Here is a 27357-nt window from a genome sequence, read left to right as displayed (position 1 = left end):
CTTAACATTCAGCCAGGGGTCTCAAATCTCTCTGGCTCTGCATCAGCTCCTGCTGGAAGCTCGGATGAGCTCATCCAGGACTCCGCGGCTCCCACGCCGCCACCTACCTCGTCAGCTGGAGGGTCCGAGGGGCCCGTTCAGCCTCCTGTCTCAGCTGGAGGGTCCGAGGGGCCCGTTCAGCCTCCTGTCTCCGCTGGAGGGTCCGAGGGGCCCGTTCAGCCTCCTGTCTCCGCTGGAGGGTCCGAGGGGCCCGTTCAGCAACCTTCCTCGTCAGCTGGGGGTTCTGGAGAACCGCACCAGCCTCATGCCACGTCAGCTGGAGGGTCCGAGGGGCCCGTTCAGCCTCCTGTCTCAGCTGGAGGGCCCGAGGAGCCCGTCCGGCCTCACGCCTCGTCTGCTGGAGGGCCCGAGGAGCCCATCCAGCCACCTTCTGCTACGCCTGCTCCGGCTTCAGCCTCAGAGTCTTCGTCTGCTGCAGCCTCAGAGTCTTCGTCTGCCTCGGCCGGTCCCGTGCCCACCGGGCCTCGGCCGGTCCCGTGCCCACCGGGCCTCGGCCGGTACGCCTGACACTGGAGAGCCGCCGCCCTGCGCACTGCCGGCCCCCTGAACTGCTCCGCCGCTGCCTTGCGCACTGCCGGCCCCCTGAACTGCTCCGCCGCTGCCTTGGACTGGACTTTTGTGTTGTCGCCTCTCGGGTTGGCCTTCGGGCCTCTTTGGACATTCGCCTTCCTGTTCTGGACTCTTTTGTGTATTTGTGGACTCAGTTTTGTTCTCGTGCTCCTTGTTTTTGGTTCGTTTTGTTCCCTCCGTCCTGGTCCCCCGCCTCCCGCCCTGGGTGGGGTGTTTTCTGTTTCACTTGTGTTTTGTTTCTCGGGTTTGGGCTGTCGGGAGCCAGCCCTTTAGGGGGGGGTGGTGTCATGGTCCTGGGCCATGTGGGCCCAGTATTCTTAGTTTTCATGTATTTTGTTCTTTATTTAGGCCATGCTTCCTGGGTTGATCTGTTACGTTGTTCCTTATGTGTTTTCCCTTCGTGACTCTCACCCCCTGTGTGCCCCTCTGTGTATTTATGAGCCCTCGTCTCTCTTTGTGCTTTATTCTATGTTTTCCCCAGCCCGTTATGTCTGCGTTCTCCCCGTGCTCTCTCTCCTCCTGTTTGAACCTCTGTGTACTTCCTGCTTTACTTTGCCCATCTCCCATCAGTGTTACGTTCACTCCTGCCGTGTCTTGTTATGATTATCAGTGTCACCTGTGTTCCCCGTGTGCATCCACTTCCCCTGATCATCCCTCATGTGTATTTAGTCTCTGTGTTTCGTACAGTCTGTGTCGCGTCGTCTGTGTTCTCACCTCCATGTTTTCACGGTCAGTCCTTGCAGTGATCATCATAGTCTGAGTTTTCTTAGTTTGTCGCAGTATTAGTTTTCCCAGTTTAGTTATAATCTAGTCACGCCATCCCTGCTTTGTTTGTGCACTTTGTCTTCAGCCATAATAAAGGCTCGCTTTCTGTTAAGTCCACTCCCGTCTACTCACTTGTGTATGCACCTGGGTCCATCACACACACCACCGCACGGCCTGTCTCTGCAGACCGTGACAGTACGACGCGACCATGTCGGACCCAGCGACACAAGAGAGGGAGATCCTTCAGACGGTGGAGTCACTATGTGGTAAATGGCTGCGGTGCTCCGGAGAGGAGGAACGGGAGGAGTTAGCCCGCCAAGCGGGAGTATGCGTGTCTGTGTTTCCCTGGCTATGGGAGGCACTACACCCGCTGATCACTGACTTTCTCACCACCGCTCTCCAACTCTGTCCGCAGCCACGGCTGCCTAGTGTGCGGGCGGTGCCGCCAGAGCCCTGCTGTTGTCCCGTTTCCCCGCTGCTTCGCGAGCCAGAAGCAGTTGCGGTTGGAACGGTGAGGCTCGCCACCGACACACCCTCCGCTCGCGCCCCGTCGGCTTCCGCGTCTTCACCGCGGTCTGGCCGCACGGCGTGGCACACGGAGACGACGGAGGCCATAGACTTTGGCGAGGAAGAGCGGCAGCAGGTGTTACGGGCTTATCGGGAGGACGAGCTCCGGTGGAAGCCCTGGCTCATCCCGGAGGAGGACCTCTCACCTGCTGCACAGCCTACCAGCCGCTCGCCGTCTCCAATCCGCTTAGACTTTACTTCGCCTGCCTCATTTCTGGCAAGGATGTGGGCGGACGACCGGGAGATCGCCGCTACATCACCCCCTGCATTGGTGCCATCAGCGCCCATCGCGTCAGCTACCAGAAGGGGGCGGCGCCGGCGCCGCCGTGGCACCGCATTAACTCCGGTGAGTGACTGCGTTTTCGTGCCTCACGTCCCCTCTATGAAGCAGAGTGAGATGAGCATTGATTTGCCGGGGCCGGACACTATGACTGAATCGTGTTCGGAGACTGACAGTACAGTGTTTAGTTGTTTAGAAAGACCTACTAAGGAAATCATGGAGTCCGGTCTCTGTGAGCAGCAGCAAGCAGCTTGCACCCACGTAGAGGAGGAGCTCCGGGGAAAGCCGTGGCCTACCCCCGATAGTCAGCACATCTTTCGGGGAACACGCCTGGCTCTCGGGGGCCCTCGGAGCCACCAGGGTCTGCAGCCTCTCACAACTCAGTTAGCTCCCTCGCAGCCCTTCACAGCTCAGTTAGCTCCCTCGCAGCCACCCTCAGTTCAGTTAGCTCCCTCGCAGCCACCCTCAGTTCAGTTAGCTCCCTCGCAGCCACCCTCAGTTCAGTTAGCTCCCTCGCAGCCACCCTCAGTTCAGTTAGCTCCCTCGCAGCCACCCTCAGTTCAGTCTCCAGTGCCGCCTGTAGCCCAGTCCCCGATAGCAGTACGGTCCGCTGGTCAGCTTAACATTCAGCCAGGGGTCTCAAATCTCTCTGGCTCTGCATCAGCTCCTGCTGGAAGCTCGGATGAGCTCATCCAGGACTCCGCGGCTCCCACGCCGCCACCTACCTCGTCAGCTGGAGGGTCCGAGGGGCCCGTTCAGCCTCCTGTCTCAGCTGGAGGGTCCGAGGGGCCCGTTCAGCCTCCTGTCTCCGCTGGAGGGTCCGAGGGGCCCGTTCAGCCTCCTGTCTCCGCTGGAGGGTCCGAGGGGCCCGTTCAGCAACCTTCCTCGTCAGCTGGGGGTTCTGGAGAACCGCACCAGCCTCATGCCACGTCAGCTGGAGGGTCCGAGGGGCCCGTTCAGCCTCCTGTCTCAGCTGGAGGGCCCGAGGAGCCCGTCCGGCCTCACGCCTCGTCTGCTGGAGGGCCCGAGGAGCCCATCCAGCCACCTTCTGCTACGCCTGCTCCGGCTTCAGCCTCAGAGTCTTCGTCTGCTGCAGCCTCAGAGTCTTCGTCTGCCTCGGCCGGTCCCGTGCCCACCGGGCCTCGGCCGGTCCCGTGCCCACCGGGCCTCGGCCGGTACGCCTGACACTGGAGAGCCGCCGCCCTGCGCACTGCCGGCCCCCTGAACTGCTCCGCCGCTGCCTTGCGCACTGCTGGCCCCCTGAACTGCTCCGCCGCTGCCTTGGACTGGACTTTTGTGTTGTCGCCTCTCGGGTTGGCCTTCGGGCCTCTTTGGACATTCGCCTTCCTGTTCTGGACTCTTTTGTGTATTTGTGGACTCAGTTTTGTTCTCGTGCTCCTTGTTTTTGGTTCGTTTTGTTCCCTCCGTCCTGGTCCCCCGCCTCCCGCCCTGGGTGGGGTGTTTTCTGTTTCACTTGTGTTTTGTTTCTCGGGTTTGGGCTGTCGGGAGCCAGCCCTTTAGGGGGGGGTGGTGTCATGGTCCTGGGCCATGTGGGCCCAGTATTCTTAGTTTTCATGTATTTTGTTCTTTATTTAGGCCATGCTTCCTGGGTTGATCTGTTACGTTGTTCCTTATGTGTTTTCCCTTCGTGACTCTCACCCCCTGTGTGCCCCTCTGTGTATTTATGAGCCCTCGTCTCTCTTTGTGCTTTATTCTATGTTTTCCCCAGCCCGTTATGTCTGCGTTCTCCCCGTGCTCTCTCTCCTCCTGTTTGAACCTCTGTGTACTTCCTGCTTTACTTTGCCCATCTCCCATCAGTGTTACGTTCACTCCTGCCGTGTCTTGTTATGATTATCAGTGTCACCTGTGTTCCCCGTGTGCATCCACTTCCCCTGATCATCCCTCATGTGTATTTAGTCTCTGTGTTTCGTACAGTCTGTGTCGCGTCGTCTGTGTTCTCACCTCCATGTTTTCACGGTCAGTCCTTGCAGTGATCATCATAGTCTGAGTTTTCTTAGTTTGTCGCAGTATTAGTTTTCCCAGTTTAGTTATAATCTAGTCACGCCATCCCTGCTTTGTTTGTGCACTTTGTCTTCAGCCATAATAAAGGCTCGCTTTCTGTTAAGTCCACTCCCGTCTACTCACTTGTGTATGCACCTGGGTCCATCACACACACCACCGCACGGCCTGTCTCTGCAGACCGTGACAAACGGTAAAGAAAGGGGGGGAAAAAAACACCTCTTTCCTATCGGTGGAAAAATGTACCATGTCGACCAATTTAAAAAAAAAAAAAAAAAAAGTCAACATGTGGGATTTGGTTGTTTGGGAAGAGGGAAAAGTTTTGGGAATGACGGTAACGGCAGCGAGACAGAGCAAGCGAGTGAGGGAGAGTTTTTAGATGTGGGAGATTTGTGACGTTTAGTGTGGAGTGTATACTTAGTGTATTGTGTTGTCTTGTGTAGCTGTTCTGTTGTGTAGTCGTTTTGTTTTGTGTGTCAGTGAGGGCACTAATGAATGTCACTAAGGCACATTTGCAATGTAAACACTGTCACTAAGTAGAAAACCAGCAGAGTGATACACCTCCTGTTGTCAGGCCTGCAGGTTTATCCCTGTGCTGTTCTCCTCTGTCTTTTGGTGGACAAACTTTTTTTTTTTTTTTATTGGCACACATCATTTGTGGAGCATCTTCTTGCAACACCTGATTGTTCTCTCACTTTAATTTTAGTAATATTTTTAAATGGTTGTAGAAAATGAAAAAAAACAAACGGCAGGTGTATTGGCTGCATTTTTAGATAAATAGTTGTATATGTTTACAAAATGAAAAATAAATGAACAATTTATATTTGCATTTCAAGTTATAAAAATTTACTCAACATGTCTGTGGGGTTTTTTTACAGTAAAAAATACTACTAGGATTTTAAGTTCTTTGTGTGATTTCAGATCAGTAATAGTACTATTAATAGTACTAATGCAGTATGTCAGTGGAAAAAAAACAACTAAATTCAGTTGAGCTGAAAAGAATGATACCAAACAAGGCAAGGGGGAAAAAATAAAATGAAACAATTTGAGGGTGAAATACAAACCGAAACTCAAAAGGAGTCAAAAATGGCCGGTTGTATTTCAGACCTCAGTGGGTTAATCCAACAAATCATGAAAAATTAGGTTTAAATTTTTGTTCATAACAGTGCAGATTTCTGACATTTTGTGTAATTTAAGCTGTAACAATGTGATTGTTTTCTAACAAAAAACAGTGTGAAACTTAAGTTAGACTTGTGTTTGTAAATGAACCACCCCATGTTGTGTAGCTTTCTGGATTTTATATTTATTGGGCTACATATTTATTTATTATACAGGCTATACAGTACATAACATCAAAACTCACATGTTTTATGTAACTTAAGTGTGTAATTATGTGGACTACAGACAATAATTAAGTTAGACTATATTTATTTGAAAAATGTGTATACTTACTGCATTTGAATCATTTTAACCATATGTAACCACCTGCATATGTGTTTGGGGGGAAAAAAAGGCTTTGATTTTGCCACCCCCATTTGATTTCTTTGCCACCCTAAGAAAATTTCTCTAGATCCGCCCCTGATAAAAGGTGAATTATAAATGCCTTGCAACCACCTGGCAGTGGGTTAAAAAAAAAGATCAAATAAACAACATCTACCACCAGTGTGATTAGGATATTGTAAATTCCTGCAATAATACAGAGAAAACCCCAGCAACCATCAAGCACATGGCAACAAACTGCATTTTAGCAGAACGAAATCTCAAGCAGCACCAGGCTCGGGGACGGGTAGCTATCTGCCGCGACTGGTTTGGGGTGAGGGGATGGAAACAGTACGAAAACATAGCGTGCAAGAGAGTCAGAGATGAATAAAAACGAATGTTTAAATGCAAAGCGATGTATAAAAACACAGTTGTCATCCTCACTAACACACCTGTCCACTTTCTGTGTTCAGTTTGCAGAGAAATATGGAAAAATTTTCAGCCTTCGACTCTTTGGTGGAAGAGTTGTGGTCCTTAATGGCTATAAGCTTTTGAGAGAAGCGCTGGTACAACAAGGAGAAGATTTCACAGATCGTCCCGCAGTACCCATATTTGAAGACTTATTTGGGAATAATGGTGTTTTTTTTTCTTTTCCTTTTTCCCCCCAAAAGAATCTCATTAGCAGCAATTAGACCAGCAGCATCAGTGTGTGTGTGTGTGTGTGTGTCCAAAGGTCTTGTGATGTCAAATGGGTATCAGTGGAAGCAGCAGAGGAGATTTACTCTTCATACACTCAGAAACTTTGGTCTGGGGAAGAAGACCCTGGACTTTTCCATCCAGCAGGAGTGCCAGTATCTCACAGAGGCCTTTGCGGATCATCAAGGCACACACAAACACACGCACACACACTTAGAAATTGCACAAACATCATTACGCAACAAGCCTTTTACTGCCTCGTATTCTCATTGTCTCTTTATTCTACAGGAAAGCCTGTTAATGCCCAGCCACTGTTAAACAACGCCGTGTCAAACATCATCTGTTGTTTGGTATTTGGGGATCGATTTGAGTACACTGATGAGCAGTATCAGTCTATTCTTAATAACTTTACCGAGATAGTACGTTTACAGGGAACCACAGTGGCACAGGTAACCTACTTTAAAAAGGCAACAACATTTATTAATCTTATTACATCACAACATGTCCTAAATACATGTCATATATAGTTAAGTAACAAACATCACCTTATTGAATTCAAATGTCTTGATCTAAAATTTATTTTTTTTACTGAACATCCATAATTGGAAAGTGTGTTAGTAATTATCTAGATTAACCTTTAATTTCAGTGGTCACTGAAACATAAACTGAGTGTATAGAATCACCAAACTGAAATGGTTTGTTGACTTTGCTCCAAAATAAGGTTTTGAAAGATTTAATTTTTCCCTGGATGTTAGACTTCCTTCAATATCTTTGGATCTGTGGGATTCCCCAACACAAGTTAATTCAGGATCCTTTTAGTACCACATAGAAATACACAAGTAGAAATGTCACAGTTGTTACCAGGCCATCATATAATTTGGTAACTGTCTTTCTGTTCTGTAGATGTACAACACAATGCCCTGGTTGGTGAAGTGGCTGCCTGGACCTCATCAGAAGATATTAACTTTAAAACGACACATAACTGATTTCATAAAAATGAAAATCAGAGAACACATAGAAAATTTTAACCCAGCATCACCGAGAGATTACATCGATGCCTTTCTCATAGAAATGGGAGAGGTGAGTGGTGTGCTGTGTTTTCCTTTTTGCATTTCAAATGAAATATGTCAACAGTTATTTATTCCTGTCTCTGCTAGAAGGAGGGCAGTGATTCAGTTTTTGATCACAGCAGTTTAAGTGCATGCACTATGGACCTGTTTTTTGCTGGAAGCGAAACTACAACCACTACTTTACACTGGGGACTACTTTACATGATCTTCTACCCTGACATACAAGGTGTGCATAATATCCACCATGCCTGCATACTGTGTAATCATCTTGCCATCACATATTGATTGCAGGTGGAATGAGAATTTTCTCCCTAGTTAACTGTGCAGCAGACAACACTCAGTTATTATGGCTTTTAAGTTTTTTTTAAGTCTCACTCATTTCAGTTTAGTTTTAGTTTTTTAGTTTATTTTCATCTTAAGCTTTATTTTTAAACTTGTTTCCTGTTTTCACTCCGCAGAGAGAGTCCAGGCTGAGATCGATGCTGTGATTGGTTCATCCAGACAGCCGTCTATGACTGACAGAGAAAACATGCCCTATACTGATGCGGTCATCCATGAGATCCAGAGAATGGGCAACATTATCCCCTTCAATGTGGCCCGCAGTGCAAGCAAGGACACTGCAATTGATAAGTACACAATCCCAAAGGTGCACAATCCACTAATAATTTTAGTGCCTTTTATTTTTCCAAGTCAGACTTTCTGGCTTAGCATTTTAAACCTCCAGGAACCAACCCAACCCCCCAAACATAAAAAGCAAATAAATACACAATACACAAATAAACGCCAAAACGAAACAAACAAACGGACAAACTGTTGAAACAAGGTGATTACCACGTCCTTTCTAAGTATTCAGGAGATCCTACACTTGCTCTTCGACCTCAGCTTTGTTATTTGTCCATTTTGGACTGTTGTTGATACTTGATGATGCAAACATTGTTTATTTTTTTTGAAGTTGCACAAAGTTATAACTTTAATTAAGTAGCTGTTCACTCTAGTTCATACTAGTGTTTCAAGTATTGTATGGGAAGACAGAAATCATGTGTTTATGTGAGCTTGAACCTGTAGGTGAGTGAGTCTTTCGAATATTGTTCAGAAAATGATCTAAATTCCTGATAAATTAGATGCATTTATTATTAACTGTGGTTATTGGCTAAAATATATGGAAATGGGATATTTTGTGAGATTTAAATAAGAACAGAATGCAGTGATTTGTAAGTTTTATAAACCAACATGTAACAGAAATATATTAGAAAACATGTCAGATGTTTAAATTGAGATATTTTACTATTTCATAAAAACTATCAGCTTATTTTGAATCTGATTACAGAAACATGTCCTAAAAAGGTGGGATAGTAGAAGAGTCATGAAACAAAAAAATATCTAACAAATAAAACTCAAGACTGCCTAACAGCTAAATTCCTATATCAGAAAGGATGGGACATTTTCTCCAAAAAAGTCCAGCACCAGGTCTCCTCAGTTTGCAAATGAGTAAAAAAATGAGTAAAAAGATGATATAGTACACAGTGGTAAACACGGTGTTGTCCCAATGAATTTTATTAGTTTAAATATCTGATATTTTCTCTTTCTTCTGATTTTATTTAATTTTTTTTATTTATTACACTTGTTACCACCCGTCTAGGGCCAGGCAATAACATGAGTGAGGCACTCGCTTCCCCCCCAAGACCCAAGCAGCCACAGCAAACAAATCCGTTCGTTATAATGTGATTTATTTACAATGTGGAAAAAAGGAACAACAAAACGGGAGTGTCAACACTTCAGGGTGAGCCAAGGCCAAAACAATAAACAAAACAAATCTACACAAATCCCGCACCCCTGCCCTTACCAAAACAAAACCCAAAAAATAAAGACAGAGTCTGAGCTCCTTAACTAATTCAAAACAGGAGAAAACGGGTGATCAAAAGAAACGGCAGCTCACCCCTACCCACTCCACTTCCACAACTTCTAAGCCGCACTGCAGCCAGCGGCTGCCACAGGTACACTGCTGGATCATGAGGAGAAACGCAAGGACCTCTCCCGCCATAGCACTCCAGTCTCCTTTTAATGGGCGGGTCCTCCAGCTGGGACCAGTCACGTCAGGGCGGTGTATCCACGCACCAATCGGAGCAGGGCCCTGGCACAGCTGAATTAACATAAAAAGATACATCACCTGCACAAAACAAACACATGAACATGCAAGTTCGTAACACACTTTTGATTATTTTACAATTTTAGCATCTCAGTTTTTTGTGTCATACTTCTTCAGGGCACCATAATCCTGGCTACACTTGACTCGGTCCTACATGATGAGTCAATGTGGGAAACTCCACACTCTTTCAACCCCGAACACTTTCTGGACCAGGATGGTAAATTTCGCAAGAGAGAGGCCTTCCTTCCATTTTCTGCAGGTTAGTTGGAAGTCAAAACCTTTTCTATTCTAAAAAGAGCAAAATGAAAAACCCATACTATGTCTTTCCTTGTAATCATCTTGCCACCACAATGTCTTTGTTTGTGCAATATTAATCTGTGATAAAAGTGACTATTTTATCTAACATAATAAAACTGTATGCTGTGTATTCTCAGGTAAGCGTGTGTGTATTGGGGAACAGCTGGCCAGGATGGAGTTATTCCTGTTCTTTGCCTCCCTCTTTCAGAGGTTTTCATTCTCTGCACCTGCTGGAGAGCAGCCCAGTCTGCAGTTCCAGCTGGGAGGGACTCGCTGTCCCCAACCTTACCGCCTCTGTGCTGTAACACGTTAAACCAGCAACTATGACAAAGTGAAAATGCCTGATTCTGAGCTTGATGAATCACTGTTTTATCACATTTATTATCTAATACAGTATCTACCCCTCTGTATTTTTCATATCTCATAGTGTGTGTAAAATGGGATTTGTCATTTTTGTTCTTGTCAGCCGGTATACCAGTTTTGATAAACTTTTACACAGTGAATCTTTTATATTCAAGTATACATTTTAATGTTAAACCAGCTAAAACTGAGATTAGTTTATCCTTTCATTCTGACATTAAAGCAAGTGAAAGCATGGACTGAGTCCCTTTGCTGGCTAACAATTTCATAGTATATGATACCTGCCTGTTCATTGCTTTTACAATTCTGAATTCTGTCATGTTATGATGAGAAAAGCTTGTTTCAAAGAAAACATTATAAAAATTTCCACTTTATTTGAAGGCTTATAGAATACTTGACCTTAAACAAATAGTAACTCTGAAAATTTGTCTCTTCTGAAGCTTGACTTTTCATATCTCTATATATCAGCATGTACCCAGTCAAAGTTTTTTGTTTTACCTGAACTGTGTTTGAAGTGAGAAAAATCTAGGGTGGCAAGGGATTCTTGAGTAAAAGTGTTATTGCCACATTTTAGAAATACTTCTCAAAACCAATAATTTAAGCTGTATTAAAATGAGCAGCAGGTGTGCCATGATGGTTGCAGTACCAAAAGAGTATCGAATACAGGGTATAAAGGACTTGATTTGCATCATGACTTCTTTGCTGTGGGGAGTGTTTGGGTGCAACTGGGCATCCAAATTGACACCATTAAGTTTAGGATTTTGGTGCAAGAAAGACCTCTGTACCTCGGGAGTATTGCTTCTGTTATTAGCTCAATAAGATGCAATACTTGAATGATCCTTTAGAAATTTGGAGTTCTGATTTTACAATTAGTTTTAAGATTTTATTGTGGACTTTTAAAGCCCTCTCTGAGCTTCCACCAAAGTGTATTTTAATCTGACATCGTACCTGGTCATAAGGTCCTCAGCCAAAACTCTGCTGGTCGTCCTATATTTTAGGTGAGAAACATTGTTACCAGGCTTTTTCTGTCAGGGAGCTGACAGCGAGATCACTTTTATCTTTTAAATTCCTCTTAAAGACAGATTTTTATAACCAGGCTTTTTCACGAGTTATTTTTATCATTTCTGTGTTTTGAGTTTTGAGTTATTTCTATGTTGTCTTTTCGCTTCATCAACTTTTTCATTTTTAATGTACTTTAATTTGATCATTCCTAATGAATTTAATTTATGCTGTCAGCATTCCTGTACATGTAAAAAGCCAAACTAAGGTCCTTTCCACCAGTTGGAGACAAGCTAACAAAAAAAAAGGAATGGTAGCCAAGTAGTACAAAACCCAGGGTGGTGATCATGAACACTTCTTTTATTTACAAAGAGCAGGATTGCAGGATTGCTCTCCCCCCGCTTCAGGACACCTACACCAGGAGATGCCGGTGCAGATACTGAAGGACCCGTCCCATCCTGGCAACAAACTGTTCCAACTTCTGCAATCTGGTAGAAGGTTCCGCATCATCCGGGCAAGGACAGAGAGACTCAAGAGGAGCTTCTATCCCCAAGCCACCCGGGCCCTAAACAAACACACACATCCGCCCTCTCACATCATCTATAATTGACTGAGACAGGACTCTCTTCCAGACACTCTAAACCAAGGCACAATGTACATTCCAAATTCCTTTAATTTTAAATATGTTTATATTGCCTATTCTGTAAAATAGTCAGATGTCTATTCATATTAATGTACAGAATTCACCTGCTTGCTGCTACTACTGCACATTCACCCAATGTATAATATATATATATATATATATATATATATATATATATATATAGAGAGAGAGAGAGAGAGAGAGAGAGAGAGAGAGAGAGAGAGGACAGAGAGAGAGAGAGAGATAATGTTCTTCCTCTACCCCCCTCCCATTTCTGCACATGTCGAGGAGCGTGTCAGGCTACATTTCACTGTGTGTTATACTTGTATAACTATGCATGTGACAAATAAAGAACCTTGAACCTTGAACCTAAAAACAGGCCCAGGCCTTAAAAAACAACAACCAGAGATAGTCCAACATTATACACATAGGTGCAACAGTCTTAACACAAAGGTTCTAGGATTATGTCAGTAATAACCGGTTATGTCTCACTGAGAACGGCTTTTATTGGATTTAACGCCTCCTCTACATCTGGAACAGGTTCCACAAACAATTATTTCCTTCTGCCCTTGAATATTTTAATATTTTATGGCTATCACTGAATTCTCAACACATCAATAAGCAGAGGCACACCATTTGGGAGCATTCATGCATCTATAGTTAGGCAGTATACTGTATACTGCTACCTTGGAATATTATATAATGTGTATAAGTGGTACTGTTATTTCTAGTATTGTATTTCTTTGGGTCTCTTTCACAGCATGTCTTTGTCCTGTGTTCATCCCCTCAGCGGTCATGGCAGACGACCATCCCTCATGCTCGTTGACTGTCATTGAAAGGACTTAAATTGTGTAAATAAAGAAACGAAACTCAGCTGTGTTCTTGGAAGCTATATATTTTGTTTGTTTTTTGGCCCGTCCATGGTTGTGAAATGGTATGAAGTAATTGGACGTTGTTTACATACTGTATTTTTTCTTTAAAAAGTGGGTAGGCTGTGCTAGTGGCTTATATTTCTTTGTTTCACGCAGGAAATAAACACTTTTCGCTCAAACACTGATATTGACACTGGTGAAGTAATCTGTATTTAATTCGTGTAATAATGTTGCACATGCGAAAATACAACCCCTCTATTATCAGCTTTTATTTTGAAGTCCAGATGCGGGAACACGAGTCTTTCCTTCACCTTTGTGTTTAAGGACCCATTTGTCTGATCGCACTTTGTTTCGTGGTAGCAGCACAGTTAAAACACTACAGTAATCCAGCATTCAACATTAAGAACTTTAAATGGAGACATTATACAGTGTTCTTGGCTTTGAGTGGATAGATGGAAGGAGCATTTTAATATTTCTCTGTGTTTTCCTGCTGTTGAATAATATTTGGCAGAACAGAGTGCCGAAGAACTTCCCACCTGGACCGTGGGCTCTCCCGCTTCTCGGTGACATTCATCGCATCAGACCTGACAGAATACACCTGCAGTTCAGAGAGGTACGAGCCCTGGGCTTCATTCTTATCTTTGTATAATCAAACAAGACACACTCAGAGAATGCAAACCTCCACCCGGCAGTTCATTCTCTGGGTAGTATTTACTTTGAAGTGAATATTATTTTATTTTTACCATATTGATTTTTTTTGTTGTGGTCTTTTTAAAAGTACAGTAACGTTCACATGTGCTCTCAAGCACCAGACGTTTTGATCTCACCACGGTTGTATATAGGTACAGGAACACGGGCGTTCACCCCATGGAGGGTCACCGCTCCTCTCCAGCTCCGAAAAACAACAACCAGAAACCCCTCCCACACACTCATTGGCTTTTCCTGCAGCACAACCAAACATCTCTCTTAAAGAAACAAAAGTGAATAGAGATAGTCAATAAGGTTGTCCGTTACAGTACTTACTGTAAGATGCAAGTGCAGATGGTAGTGCAGTAAAAATCAGATGAAGGTAGCATGGCAGAGACTTACTTTAATTACACAAACATTATGTAGGAGTAGGTAATGGAAAATAGGTATTGATTTTTGAAGAACTGCATATAATAATAAGCTTATTATGCAATATAAAACAACATTATGTTTCTAACTAACCATTCTCTTTCTCTTGATAAAACTTTTGTTAAAGATATAACACATTTTAGGGTCAAACTGAAAGGAAGACAGATGTAAAATCTAAAAGTGAGATCAGAGGTCAAATATGACAAGATATTTAGATTCAGATGTTAAAAATACATTTTATAATTGCGCTATCATGTTCACAAGCAGTGTATAATTGGATGTAATAGTTACTAAAATGACCTTTTACCTTTTTGAAGTAAAGCACAACAAGTTCGGGCAAGCCCTTATTTAAAACTCTTGCAATCATTGACTCAGTGAACTTTATCTAAAGTTGCCTTTATTCACACAAGAGAGAAGCTTGGGTTCTACGAGATATAATATTAGTGAGGCAGCATTGCTCAATATTCTATTATCTGCAGTCACTACGGATGTAGAAGCAGTATTTATTCTCTGAGTACTGTTGAACCACAACATCTACCTGCTGTCTTTGTTCAGTTTGTAGAGAAATATGGAAACATTTTCACCATCAGAATCTTTGGTGGAAGAACCGTGGTCATTAATAGCTACAAGTTTGTGAAAGAAGCCCTGGTCCAACAAGGAGACGACTTAATAGATCGACCCACCGTACCACTGTTTGAAGAATTATTTGGGAATGAAGGTTCTGTTTTTCTCTTTTTCATTAAAAAAATATATATAGTTAGTGTTTAATACAGTCAAAAGCGTAATTGAGACACCAAATCAGGGCTGTAAGCGAATGCTTGTTACATTCAGTCTAATATTGTGTATTTGTGTGTTCAAAGGTCTTGTGATATCAAATGGTTACCCATGGAAGCAGCAGAGGAGATTTGCTCTTCATACACTCAGAAACTTTGGTCTGGGCAAGAAGACCCTGGACTTATACATCCAGCAGGAGTGCCAGTATCTCTCAGAGGCTTTCACAGAACACCAAGGCATAAAAAACATCTGTGCTATTTTACTATGAAAGAAATTGCATTTAAAGATCACCACCTTTCTCTGTGATAGAGCCTAAGTTATGAGGCTGATTGGTACAATTCAATAGAGTTTGCTTGCTTTGTTATGACACGGGGTCCTTCTACCCCGCATTTTCTGTCTTCTTTTGCAGGAAAGCCATTTAATGTCCAGCTACTGATAAATAATGCTGTGTCGAATATCATCTGCTGTTTGGTGTTTGGGAATCGATTTGAGTACACTGATCAGCAGTACCAGTCCATTCTTCATAACTTCAATGAAGTTATGCGCTTACAGGGAAGCATGTCGACACAGGTGAACCTCTTCCTACCGTGCTACATCATGCAATAATCATATTACATCACGATTTACAGAAAATACACAAGTTGCATTTTAGCGTCTTAAATAAATGTACTTTAATAATCTACTGTAACATCACAACTTTCTTAAGTCAATTTCAGTTTTAGTGGAGTGTGCATCCCAGAGTTATGTTTTTGGGAGAACAGTCTCCTGTCAAAATTTCTAATTCCAAATCAGTTGTGAGGAGCCAAAACAAAGACTGACTTAAAAAAACACTAAAGGGCAGAGATGAGGTAACTAAGGCCTGGAAAATATAAAGCCCACAGAGATAAACAAAATCTCAGAGAATCAGCCTTCCTGACCTCAACCTATCTCATCAAAACAAAAAACAAACAAATGTTTGCTGAATTTGCCCTCAAATATTTTCCCTCTGGTTTATATTTCTACCATCAGCTTTGCTGCTGTGGAAATCTCTGTTAGATTTTAATCCAGAATTCTTTGAATGCACAGCCTCATATGTAGCGCACACAGACATATGAATGTTTATTCAGTCATTAAAATATGGTTTATTCTATCTTCCTATTGTGTAGATGTACAACATAATTCCCTGGCTGATGAAGTGGTTACCTGGACCTCATAAGACAATGTTCACTCTGACACAAGTGATAAAGGACTTCATAGATATCAGGATCAAAGACCACAAAGAAACCCTTAACCCAGCGTCACCGAGAGACTATATTGATGCTTTTCTTATAGAAATGGCAAAGGTGAGTGTTGTGCTCGATCTCCATCATGTTTGTTCATTTTGGTCTTGTAATGCAAACTGAAATATAAGATATTTTAATTTCTGCTGCTTGGACCGTTGATAGAACGAGGAGAACGATTCAAGTTTTTCTCTCAGTACCTTACATGCTTGCACCATGGACCTGTTTTTTGCTGGAACTGAAACTACTACCACTACTTTACGTTGGGGGTTGCTTTACATGATCTACTACCCTGATATACAAGGTATGTATGCAGTGTTGGGGAGTAACAGAATACATGTACCGCCGTTACGTAATTAAAATACAAAATATGAGTAACTGTATTCTGTTACAGTCACCTTTTAAAAAGGTGGTATTCAGAATACAGTTACTTTGTTGAAATAAAGGGATTACACGGTGGTCTTTTCCTGTTTCATATTTTAGGCTATGCTCTCTCTATTTTTGGTAATTCCACGCTGGTGGAAACCCAAACAAGACATGCATTAAGAGGCTCAAATGCCTGTGTCTCAATTTCGTGTCTCATAATGACGTGAAGAAATATTTTTTAAAATTAAATGAAGGCAACAGGCAAAGCGTTACAGGCATTGCCCTAAAGAATGTAGCCTAATGGGCACTGTAGTCCGTGCTGCTGCAGGGAGAACGGACGGCCATACCCGTTATCGTCTGTGAGCACGAGGGAGGCACAAAAAGGAAAGTCGAAAAGTGCGAGTTGTCACCGACCAGAAACGGGAGATGGAATCATGTAAATATAATAATACCCACTGCAGCCAAAAAGAGTGCTTGACGAGCCCAGTTGTAAGTAACCTATTAAGACTTCACTGTACACTGTGTTTGTGTTTTCCTCTGAAACAATAAGTTCAGTTGGAGCAGCCTTTCAACGCCTCTCTCTGTCTCTCGCTAGCAAAGTTGACCCAGACAACAGAGTAAAGCTAGTTTTCAGCTACGAGCCCGACACGGAACCCGACTTATTAGCCAGAAGTTCTTTTACTCGCAACTTCTATCATGATAAATGACCGATGTTAAGATACCAACGTTATCTTAACAGCCGCAAAGCTGTTTTATATACATGCAAAATAGTTTTCTATACGAGATCGCTGCAAAAAGCGCAGCCTTACCTAATGTCCACCTACTGTTTCTCATTTATATTAAGATTTAAAAATCTAGTTGGTATTGGTATGGCGAGTAACCTTCAGTAATAGTAGTAATAAATCACACAGCAATAGGACATTCATGTAGTTGTAAAAAAGCATGGTAATATATTAAGCAATCCAAAGTATTCAGAATGCGTTACTCTCATTGAGTAACGTAATTGAATACGTAACAAAATACATTTTGGGGCATGTATTCTGTAATCTGTAGTGGAATACATTTTAAAAGTAACCTTCCCAACACTGTATGTATGTAATACTCAGCCGTATTGTGTATTTTGTCACGTCAGTCTTGTAGTGGTAAATGAACTGATTCACCCATTCACACAAACACTTTTTTTTCTATGCTTATTGGTGCTTTCTAACTAAAATTCATACACAGTCATTGGAGAGCAACTTGGGGTTAGTATCTTGCCCAAGGATACTTAGCGTGCAGACTCGGGCAGCCAGAAATCGAACCACCAACCTTCCAATCACCAGATGACAATCTTGTAATTTTGGGGGCATTTTTAGCATGCTTCAAATTTTTGTTTTGAGTTTGGATTCCATTAATTTCCAGAGTAGATCTAATTCTTTAACTTAGTTATTGTTTCCCAAAATGTGCAATTTTGTTCTTTTTTAATTTTTTTTAATAAAAGGGAAGTAGTTATCAGAAAACAAAAAGTCCAGCAGATGTATTAAATATACAATATAAAAACAGCATTTTGTAAAGATTGACATTTATTTTGACTTTCCACCTTTTAATAGATATATGTTCGAATGTCTCGTTGCTTGTTGTGTTGACAAAAGTTAACAAATTCATTCAATGTCTTGTTCATGTTTCTATTTATATTTAGTAGTTTAATAAGTAGTCTAATAATCCAATATTGGTATTAATGACTTGGAATGTCTTTTTTTACACTCACTTTTAGCTTCTCATTTAGTGTTAGGTAACTGTAATAACCTTGATACACACTCTGATTGTGTCCTGTTTTCACTGTGCAGAGAGAGTTCAAGCTGAGATCGATGCTGTGGTCGGTTCGTCCAGACAGCCCTCTGTGAGTGACCGAGAAAACATGCCCTATACTGATGCTGTCATTCATGAGATTCAGAGAATGGCCAACATCATTCCTCTCAATGTGCTTCGTATGACAAACAAGGAAACTACAGTGGATAAATACACAATCCCAAAGGTACAGTTTAGCTTCAAAGGTCTTCAAAAGCAGTTTAGCCTATGACTGAGGGCAAAATTCCCCTTTAATAAAATGGAATTTCAATTACTTTTACTTGAAATTGAACTGCAATTACATTTACCGACAAATACTTAAAGGTATATACACTAGAATAAGGTGGTAACTAAAAAAGGAAATAATTTAAAAAAATACTGTAAGTATATTTCAGTACACAGTGATGTTTTGGTAAAATTTATCCTTTTCATAATAACACTCATCTCCCCAAAAATAAAATGCATTTATGATGTAAGATGGGGAAATATTGTTTGGTTTTCCTCAAAATTGTTAAGAAATTTTGTAGTCCTAAAAATTACTTATGTAATACTTTACTTTCTGTTAACCTTTATGAGTACCAATTTAGATGTTTTGTTTGTTAGTTTGTCTTTCAATTTTAGTATCTCGGTTCGTATGATTATTTTGTGCAGGGTACCATGATCGTGGCTACTCTGGACTCAGTCTTACATGATGAGTCAGTGTGGGAAACTCCGCACTCTTTCAACCCTCAACACTTTCTGGACAAGGATGGTAAATTTCGCAAGAGAGATGCTTTCCTTCCATTTTCTGCAGGTTTGTTGTACATTAAAGCCTCTTGTACTGATTTAGCCAAATGGCATGCATCCTTAGTTTGTTGCAGAAGTGTAGTAAACTCTGCAATATAGTGAATGTCTTGTAAATTGTTTGAATAAAACCCATTTCCTATTGTTTATTCTCAGGTAAGCGTGTGTGTCTTGGAGAACAGCTGGCCAGGATGGAGTTGTTTTTGTTTTTCACCTCCCTCCTTCAAAGGTTTTCTCTTTCGCCACCTGCTGGAGAGCAGCCCAGTCTGGAGTTCCAGTTGGGGGGCACGCGCTGCCCTAAACCTCACCGCCTCTGTGCTGTACCGCGTTAAGCCATCAGCTATGACAAACTGAAAACATCTGTTTTCCATCGCATTACCTGCTAAATAATTTCACCCTTACAGCATGAGTATCTTATCATTTTTATTTTTTCTTCTTCTCACCATGGAGACCATTCCCCTGAACCATTCAGTCTACTGTATTCAACAAGTAAAAGTGTAAAGGTTTACAATATTAAACTACAACTTTTTAAGAGATCTCATTTGACTGCCTATGCATAGAGTAGAGTTCTCTTTTTTCACCTACGTACCCTACTGCGTAGTACCTTCAGTGTTTTTCTTTACGGTACCTGTTCTGACCTGGGCTTCATCATCAAGCAAAAGTTAACAATGACTTTGTCTTTTTTTCTGTTTGCTTTGATGGTGACAAATTTTTGAAGGTGTTCTGCTAAAAGTGTTAACCCATCTCTTAGATTTCCCAATTTCTTTAAGAACATAACAAATCACTTTTTATTCTACAGTAGACTCTATATGATGTAACCTAATGAGCAGGTTGCTTGAATTTGTAAAATTTGTAAAAAGCAGGTTGCTTTTTCAAGCAACTTAAAGAAGTCCAGACGCTTTTCTTTGCAAGCTCCTTTGACTAATGAGCAGGTTGATTACCAACGATCTCTTGTCACTCTTAAAAAAAAGGGCCTTTAAAATTCCCAAACTGTTTTGAGAAGTATATAAGTTTATGTTTATTTGGATATCAAAGGGATGCAGACAAGCCATGCAAAGTAGGTGGTGACACCACTCATACTTTTCAATTAGTATGAGTGTTTTTATTTTTCATGCCACTGCTTGTTATAAAAGGCACAATGTCATGAATAAATGGACTTTCTACATATGCTTGCCTTTTTCATTATGAACTTGTATGAGCGGTGTCACTTTTAGTGTTTGCCTTGGCAGAGGGAAGTAATGGACTGACAGCTATCACTGACAGATTGTAATCACCCTACCTACAGATTGTAATCACCCTACCTCAATTGTTAAATAAAGTTATGTGGAAACATCTGGACTGATGCATTTATGTTTAAAGAAAATATTTTAACCATAATTTTCAAGCCTGTAGGTTAGAGTCATTGTCTTAACACTGTGTAGAAATATAACGGTGCTTGGTGCTGTTTGTGGTTCAGTGCTAGCTGCTTTAAACTTTTTTATGCATTTGTTTGGCAAGTGAAAGGTTGTTGGTTCAGTTTGAGCAAGAGACAGAAAGCCCCTTTAGGGATGCTTCAGAAAGAATATCTGATGTTAAACGCCCTCAAACATGGAGCTTCTACTGTGGTGAGCCTTTGTGACAAGAGAGTAGATAAAAAGTTTAAATTTTAAAAAAATATTCCACTCAACAGATTTCTAGGAAAACAGTCTGCTTCCATGACCAACTGCCTTAAGTTTGTCTGTCGCAATCTGCACATGGAGAGCGGTGAGGACCCAAATGCAGACAATTGGAAGGCGAAAGTAAGCGTTAACAATCAGCAAGCCATTTATTTTAGGCAGTACGAGACTGAAAACAAAAGCCAAAAGGAAACTACAACTAAACACTAAATCCTAGGAACAGATTCTTGTTCAACATCACTCACGCCCTGTGGCTGCATTTGGATCCTTCTCCTCTTTCCACTGCCATTGCAGATCATGACACTTTAACTTTGTATGCAAAGCAAATTTTGAAAAATTTATAGTCTTACACTTGAGGTGTTCTTTATCTTTACCTTCAATGTCTCTGTCCATAAAATTGAGCTGCATCCACAGAAGAGAGGTCTAAGAGATGAAGACTCTGATTACCGTTCAACCTTAAACTTCTATATAATATAAGTTTCCTTTAATTTCTGAGGAATTTTACAGTAAATCTGGCTGAAACTTGGCACACAGGTACAGTAGGTGTCCCAGAGGAGGGATGTGTTGAAAGTTGGACCTCAACTACTCAGGATGATTTTTAATGAATTTTTATATAAAGCGAAAAGGCTCTACCGTAAAGACTGGTGTAAAAGCGCAAGGAAATTTATGCGGCGGATAGGAGGCGGCTGGCTTGACCGCGGCTCACAAATGACGGCTCACTTTACCGCGGTGCTTGTACAGGTGTGAACACCTTAATCGCGGTTCGGACCTCCGGACCAAAACCACCACACCGAGACTATTTGGAGGTTCTAAACAGACGTGATCTGAGCCAACTACCTGGTGTACGCTGCAATTTGGAGCTAAACGCTTTCCAGAAGCCGTAAAGGCTTTACATTCCGGGGTGCGGTAAGATACGTTATACGTACAGAGTTCAAACTGTCACTTGAGACTACCGACTAACCATAAAGTTTATGTAACCCATTTCTGACTCATCTGACCAGCTGACTAAACATTCTCACGTGGTTTGTAATGACTTGTTCAACAGTCACAAAAAAGTGAAGACATGGAGACAGTATACAGTGTCCTCGGGTTGGAGTGGATAGACTTCAGCAGCATTTTGATATTCCTGTGTGTTTTTTTGCTCCTGGCTGATTTTTTGAAGAACAGAGTGCCGAGAAATTTTCCTCCTGGACCCTGGGCTCTTCCTTTCATCGGCGATCTTCATCGCATCAAACCTGACAGATTTCACCTGCAATTCGCAGAGGTATGACCTGTTTTCACAATTTATTTTCAAACGCTTAGAATTTCACATTAGTTTTACATGGCGAAATGGACCTCCGTCTCTCTAGCTCAGAGACAAAAGGCTTCAAAACCCAGACCGCAGCCATGTGAGCCCTCGGTGTGGAGTTAAAGTCAGCTGCACTGCCAGCTTCCCCTACAATGTTGTTGCGCTTTTCTTACTTATATTATGGTACGGGTGCCGACTGTTTCACTATTTAACTGCTCAATCCACTTAGAGTTTTGAAATATTAGAAATTCATGTGTGTGTATGTATATATATATATATATATATATCCCCTTATCCCCAACTAAATAAAATTGCAGTACTACAGTACTTAATGTTTAAAAGTCTATTTTTTCATGTTAACTGTTAGGTGATGCAAATATTTCATTGGATTCTTACTTTGTGGGCCACCCCCACTTTTCCTCTTCTGGCTCACAGCTCAGTGAGCTGTAGTGTTTCACTGAAAATTATAGATGGAGAGATAGATCAATACTGAATTGTTGTGTTACAGCAGCATGATGAAGAGTGAAAATAGTACAGTCTACAAAAAATGTCAAACAAAAATTCCCACCTACCCTCGATACACCAAGTGTAGTGTGATAGGAATTATCTACCTGTTGCAGCATGCTCCACTCCTACAAGGCTGGTAAGCAAACTGAAGAGGGCCGACAGCATGTTTTTTCAGTGCCTTTAATACCTTCCAAACAGTTCTGCGGAGAGGCAAGCTGTTCAGTATGGGTGTCTCCACTTCTACTGTCTTCTGGATTGCAGTGGGTCTATGCCCATCAACATCATGGTTGTGGAGGCTGAAACGGACAGATATGGGTACTTTCACCTGAATGATAGATTGGACTGGAGGACCAGCAGTGATGCTGTGTACAAGTAGGGACAGCATCAGTGCCAGAGATGCCAAAATGATGAACAAATTAATCTGCAAAGCTGGAAGCAGCACCGCTCAGCATTTGGAGGCATTTCAGTCAGCGAGGGTTAGAGGTCACTCAACAAATTGTTCTCCATGACGGACAGCTCATCACACCTGCTCCATTCCACACTTGGCCCTCGAGGACTGGAACTTGATAAAAACTTTCCCAAAAACCAAGATTTATAGCATTGCTTTCTGATTAGTGGAGTGAGCCTTAAGTTTCTGTACCTTATTGTACCATCTCTAGTGCAATACCCCCATGTAAACAATATCTGCCTCCTTTTTTTTCTTTTGCTGGGGCAAGGTCTCTGCAATAATACAACCACAACAACACCTCTATGAGCAAGCTCTTGGCAATGAGAAAGAAAAATTCCATTTTAACAGGAAGAAATCTCCTGAGGAACCAGGCTTGAGGAGGGGCAACCATGTGCCTCGAACAGCTGGGGGTGAGGGGGGGAGACAGGACAAAAACACAGTGTGCAAGAGATTCAGATTTAATTGATCACTAATTATTAAATGCAAAATGATGTATAAATACACAGTTTTCATACGCACAACATTACCTGTCCACTCTCTGTGTTCAGTTTGCAGAGAAATATGGAAAGATTTTCAGCCTTCGACTCTTTGGCGGAAGACTTGTGGTGCTTAATGGCTACAAGCTTTTGAGAGATGTGCTGGTCCAACAAGGAGATGACTTCATAGATCGTCCCACATTACCCTCATTTGAAAACTTACTTGGAAATAATGGTGGGTTTTTTTGTTTGTTTGTTTTTTGTTCAAAAGAATCTCCCTTATAATTAATGCCCAAACAGCATCAGAATTGCCAAAATAGGGATATTAAGATGTTCTAAATTAGTTTCTATTACCTGTGTGTGTGTGTGTGTGTGTGTGTGTGTGTGTGTGTGTGTGTGTGTGTGTGTGTGTGTGTGTGTGTGTGTGTGTGTGTGTGTGTGTTCAAAGGTCTTCTGATGTCAAATGGGTATCAGTGGAAGCAGCAGAGGAGATTTACTCTTCATACACTCAAAAACTTTGGTCTGGGCAAGAAGACCCTGGAGTTATCCATCCAGCAGGAGTGCCAGTATCTCACAGAAGCTTTTGCAGATCACCAAGGCATAAAAATATCACACTGTTTTTCACATATTTTTCTGTTTGATACATATGCATCATTTTGTGTTTCTTCCAACTTTCCAACAGACAAGCATGCATTAAGAGGGGCTGATGGCGCGATATGGCAGCCTGGCTTCTGTCAGTCTGCCCCAGGGCAGCTGTGGCTACAACTGTAGCTTGCCTCCACCAGTGTATGAATGTGAGAGTGAATGAATAGTGGCATTGTAAAGTGCTTTGGGTGCCTAGAAAAGCGCTATATAAATCCAATCCATTATTATTATTATTATTATTATTATTATTAAAGCATTAGTGTAATCATCAGACATTGCGAAACATCATTACTCTTGCAGAGCTGAAACAAGCCTTATTCACATTGTACTCTTTATTTTACAGGAAAGCCTTTTAATGCCCAGCCACTGTTAAACAACGCTGTGTCAAACATCATCTGCTGTTTGGTATTTGGGGATCGATTTGAGTACACTGATGAGCAGTATCAGTCTATTCTTAGTGACTTCATTGAGATGGAACGCCTACAGGGAACCATAGGGACACAGGTAAACCCCTTTTAGACACGTGTCAAGAATACATAAAAATTACAAACATCTCCTTATTGAATCAAATGTATTGATCAGCGCCTCTAGAAATAATTTTGCTACTCAGGAGCCATATTTGGAAATTGTATTAATCATTATCTAGATTAGAAAAGGTTTGTTGGCTTTGCTCCAAAATAAGGTTTGGAAAGATTTTATTTTTCCCTGGACATTAGATTTCTATAACCATCTTAGGAGCTGTGGGATTCCCCAACACATGTTAATTCAGGGTCCTTTGAGTACCATAGAGAAATACACAGGTAGAAATGTCACAGTTGTTACCAGACCATCATATAATTTGGTAACTGTCTTTCTGTTCTGTAGATGTACAACACAATGCCCTGGCTGGTGAAGTGGCTGCCCGGACCTCATCAGAAGATATTAACTTTGACGAAACACGTAACTGATTTCATAAAAACAAAAATCAGAGAACACATAGAAAACTTTAACCCAGCATCACCGAGAGATTACATCGATGCTTTTCTCACAGAAATGGGAGAGGTGAGTGGTGTGCTGTGTTTTCCTTTTTGCATTTCAAATGAAATATGTCAACAGTTATTTATTCCTGTCTCTGGTAGGAGGGCAGTGATTCAGTTTTTGATCACAGCAGTTTAAGTGCATGCACTATGGACCTGTTTATTGCTGGAAGTGAAACTACAACCACTACTTTACACTGGGGACTACTTTACATGATCTTCTACCCTGACATACAAGGTGTGCATAATATCCACCATGCCTGCATTTGCTGTAATTATCTTGCTATCACATATTTATTGTTAGTGGTATTAGGATTTTTTTTCCAGCCATCTTTGCAGCATAGTTTTGAATTTTCTAAGTTTTAAAAATTTATTTTAAATTTATCAGTTTCAGTTATCACTTTTTTGTTTTCACATTTTCTGTTAATTTAAAATGAGTAGAACTTGTAAGGGAACAGGAAGACCAGAATCAGGATGACAATGTCAAAACCATGTGTGAAGGTATTTGAGTGATTGTCCTGTAGACTCCTCATACTTGCTGTGTTAACAAAGAGCAACTTAACAAAGACAATTTTTTACTTTTCTGAGTTTATTCTTGATAGCTTTAAAAGCACACAGTCGTTTCAGTTAGTTTACTTTGTTTATTTTTAAACTTGTTTCCTGTTTTCACTCCGCAGAGAGAGTCCAGGCTGAGATTGATGCTGTGATCGGTTCATCCAGACAGCCGTCTATGGCTGACAGAGAAAACATGCCCTATACTGATGCGGTCATTCATGAGATCCAGAGAGTGGGCAACATTATCCCCTTGAATCTGGCTCACAGTGCAATCAAGGACACCACAATTGATAAGTACACAATCCCAAAGGTACACAATCTGCAACAAGTGTTTGTTTGTTTGATTATCACGTCCTTTCTAAGTGATCAGTTTTTGTGTCATACTTCTTCAGGGAACTATAATCCTGGCTTCACTTGACTCGGTCCTACATGATGAGTCAATGTGGGAAACTCCACACTCTTTCAACCCCGAACACTTTCTGGACCAGGATGGTAAATTTCGCAAGAGAGAGGCCTTCCTTCCATTTTCTGCAGGTTGGTTGGAAGTTAAAACCTCTTGTTCTACTCTAAAAAGAGCAAAATGAAACCCAATACTGTATTTCCTTGTAATCGTCTTGCCACCACAATGTCTTTATTTGCCTAAGCAATTTTTTACGTATCGTTGGTTGGTAGGCCATAGGTGTTCACTGTAACCTTAGTTTGTTCCAGAGGTGCACTAATAATATGTGGTACGATTTAATATTTTGTAAATTATCTGAATAACGCTGTCTTATGCATTCTCAGGTAAGCGTGTGTGTATTGGGGAACAGCTGGCCAGGATGGAGTTATTCCTGTTCTTTGCCTCCCTCCTTCAGAGGTTTTCATTCTCTGCACCTGCTGGAGAGCAGCCCAGTCTGGAGTTCCAGCTGGGAGCCATTCGCTGTCCCAAACCTTACCGCCTCTGTGCTGTACCACGTTAAACCATGAATTATCACAAACTAAAAATGTCTGATTCTCAGCTTGATACATCACTCCTTTATTACATGTTTCATCTAATGCAGTTTAGTTTTTGTTCTTGTAGTCCAGTAGACCTTTTTGACAAACCTTTACAATGTAAATCTATTCTACTCTTAACAGAAATTTCTAAAAATGTTAAACCACTGAAAAACTGAGATTAGTTCATCCTTTTTACTCTGACATTAAGGCAAGTGAAATAATGGAGTTGGTCTCTGTTCTGTTTAAGGATTTCAGAGTATATGATACCTGCCTGGTTCATTGCTTTTACAAGTAAAGTGGATTCTGTCCCTTTTAAGGCCAATCAAAGTAATCTGTTAGAAAACTTTCCACTGTATTTGAAGGCTTACAGAATCATTTCTTCTAAATTGTTACTTTAGCTGAAATTAATGTTAATTCTGAACAATTACCATTAAAAAAAATCTCAAGCATAACTTTTCATTTCTCTTTACACCATTAATACACAGTCAAAGTCGTTTGCTTTACCTGAAGTGTGTTTGACGTTAGAGACGGAAAATGACAAGTAAGAGAAAATGACAAAAATCTAGGGTGGCAAGAGTAGAGAGAGCATTGAGATCCTTTTAGAAATGCTTCTAAAACTAATCATTTGAAATGTAAAAATATATGAGCAACAGGTGTGCCATGATGGTTGCAATACCAAAAAAGTATAGAATACATGGTATGAAGGACTTTATTTGGATCATGACTTCCTTGTCATTGTGAGAGTGTTTGGGCTGCAACGTCTTTGTTAAGATCCTCTTGCAAAAGCTGTCCAGAAGGGAGCTTGGACTGGAGGATCCTGCACTACTGTCAGCTTTGCAGGAAA

The 27357-nt window shown here is 41.6% G+C and overlaps 3 protein-coding genes across 8 annotated transcripts in view; all 3 read left to right on the top strand.

Annotated features, from left to right (window-relative positions):
* The window catches only part of LOC146546541 (cytochrome P450 2J2-like), a 31726-nt gene extending 21138 nt beyond the window's left edge, over positions 1 to 10588 (top strand). For all 4 annotated transcript variants that reach the window (XM_085266391.1, XM_085266392.1, XM_085266390.1 and 1 more), the window contains 8 exons: positions 6214 to 6376; positions 6474 to 6623; positions 6725 to 6885; positions 7340 to 7516; positions 7594 to 7732; positions 7965 to 8152; positions 9770 to 9911; positions 10087 to 10588. In XM_085266391.1, the coding sequence (XP_085122517.1) occupies positions 6214 to 6376; positions 6474 to 6623; positions 6725 to 6885; positions 7340 to 7516; positions 7594 to 7732; positions 7965 to 8152; positions 9770 to 9911; positions 10087 to 10262 (1296 nt within the window). In that variant the 3' untranslated portion in view covers positions 10263 to 10588. The remainder of the gene's footprint in view (positions 1 to 6213; positions 6377 to 6473; positions 6624 to 6724; positions 6886 to 7339; positions 7517 to 7593; positions 7733 to 7964; positions 8153 to 9769; positions 9912 to 10086) is intronic.
* Positions 10589 to 13125: 2537 nt separating this feature from the next.
* Positions 13126 to 20282, top strand: LOC146546540 (cytochrome P450 2J4-like). Of its 2 annotated transcripts, none has more exons than XM_085266384.1 (9): positions 13126 to 13436; positions 14495 to 14631; positions 14800 to 14930; positions 15123 to 15283; positions 15859 to 16035; positions 16138 to 16276; positions 18165 to 18352; positions 18817 to 18958; positions 19105 to 20282. In XM_085266384.1, the coding sequence occupies exons 1-9, from the start codon at positions 13236 to 13238 to the stop codon at positions 19278 to 19280; spliced, it is 1452 nt and encodes a 483-aa protein (XP_085122510.1). In that variant the 5' UTR covers positions 13126 to 13235; the 3' UTR covers positions 19281 to 20282. The 2 variants fall into 2 exon arrangements, with proteins under 2 accessions (XP_085122510.1, XP_085122509.1); XM_085266383.1 differs by having other exon boundaries at positions 13129 to 13436; positions 14495 to 14657; positions 14800 to 14949.
* Positions 20283 to 21268: 986 nt separating this feature from the next.
* Positions 21269 to 26965, top strand: LOC146546539 (cytochrome P450 2J2-like). Of its 2 annotated transcripts, none has more exons than XM_085266397.1 (10): positions 21269 to 21504; positions 21649 to 21867; positions 23395 to 23557; positions 23771 to 23920; positions 24311 to 24471; positions 24832 to 25008; positions 25086 to 25221; positions 25661 to 25848; positions 25931 to 26072; positions 26322 to 26965. In XM_085266397.1, the coding sequence occupies exons 2-10, from the start codon at positions 21667 to 21669 to the stop codon at positions 26495 to 26497; spliced, it is 1494 nt and encodes a 497-aa protein (XP_085122523.1). In that variant the 5' UTR covers positions 21269 to 21504; positions 21649 to 21666; the 3' UTR covers positions 26498 to 26965. The 2 variants fall into 2 exon arrangements, with proteins under 2 accessions (XP_085122523.1, XP_085122522.1); XM_085266396.1 differs by having other exon boundaries at positions 21269 to 21509.
* Positions 26966 to 27357: the final 392 nt, after the last annotated feature.

The sequence above is a fragment of the Mchenga conophoros genome, linkage group LG23 (assembly GCF_057382185.1).
Source record: "Mchenga conophoros isolate Kocher_MC1m ecotype Shallow Benthic linkage group LG23, M_conophoros_male_GT1.1, whole genome shotgun sequence".
Classification (NCBI taxonomy): Eukaryota; Metazoa; Chordata; class Actinopteri; order Cichliformes; family Cichlidae; genus Mchenga; species Mchenga conophoros.
Note: the sequence above shows the minus strand (reverse complement) of the source record. Positions and strands in the feature narration are given on the sequence as shown.

What these genes read in the sequence shown, in the direction of transcription:
- LOC146546540 (XM_085266383.1), top strand. Translation starts at nt 13,236, where the DNA reads ATGGAGACATTATACAGTGTTCTTGGCTTTGAGTGGATAGATGGAAGG. An exon ending in TTCTTATAGAAATGGCAAAG is followed by an intron (nt 16,036 to 16,137) that starts GTGAGTGTTGTG and finishes GACCGTTGATAG; the next exon opens with AACGAGGAGAACGATTCAAG. An exon ending in CTACTACCCTGATATACAAG is followed by an intron (nt 16,277 to 18,164) that starts GTATGTATGCAG and finishes TTCACTGTGCAG; the next exon opens with AGAGAGTTCAAGCTGAGATC.
- LOC146546539 (XM_085266397.1), top strand. Translation starts at nt 21,667, where the DNA reads ATGGAGACAGTATACAGTGTCCTCGGGTTGGAGTGGATAGACTTCAGC. An exon ending in TTCACCTGCAATTCGCAGAG is followed by an intron (nt 21,868 to 23,394) that starts GTATGACCTGTT and finishes CTCTGTGTTCAG; the next exon opens with TTTGCAGAGAAATATGGAAA. An exon ending in CTTCCTTCCATTTTCTGCAG is followed by an intron (nt 26,073 to 26,321) that starts GTTGGTTGGAAG and finishes ATGCATTCTCAG; the next exon opens with GTAAGCGTGTGTGTATTGGG.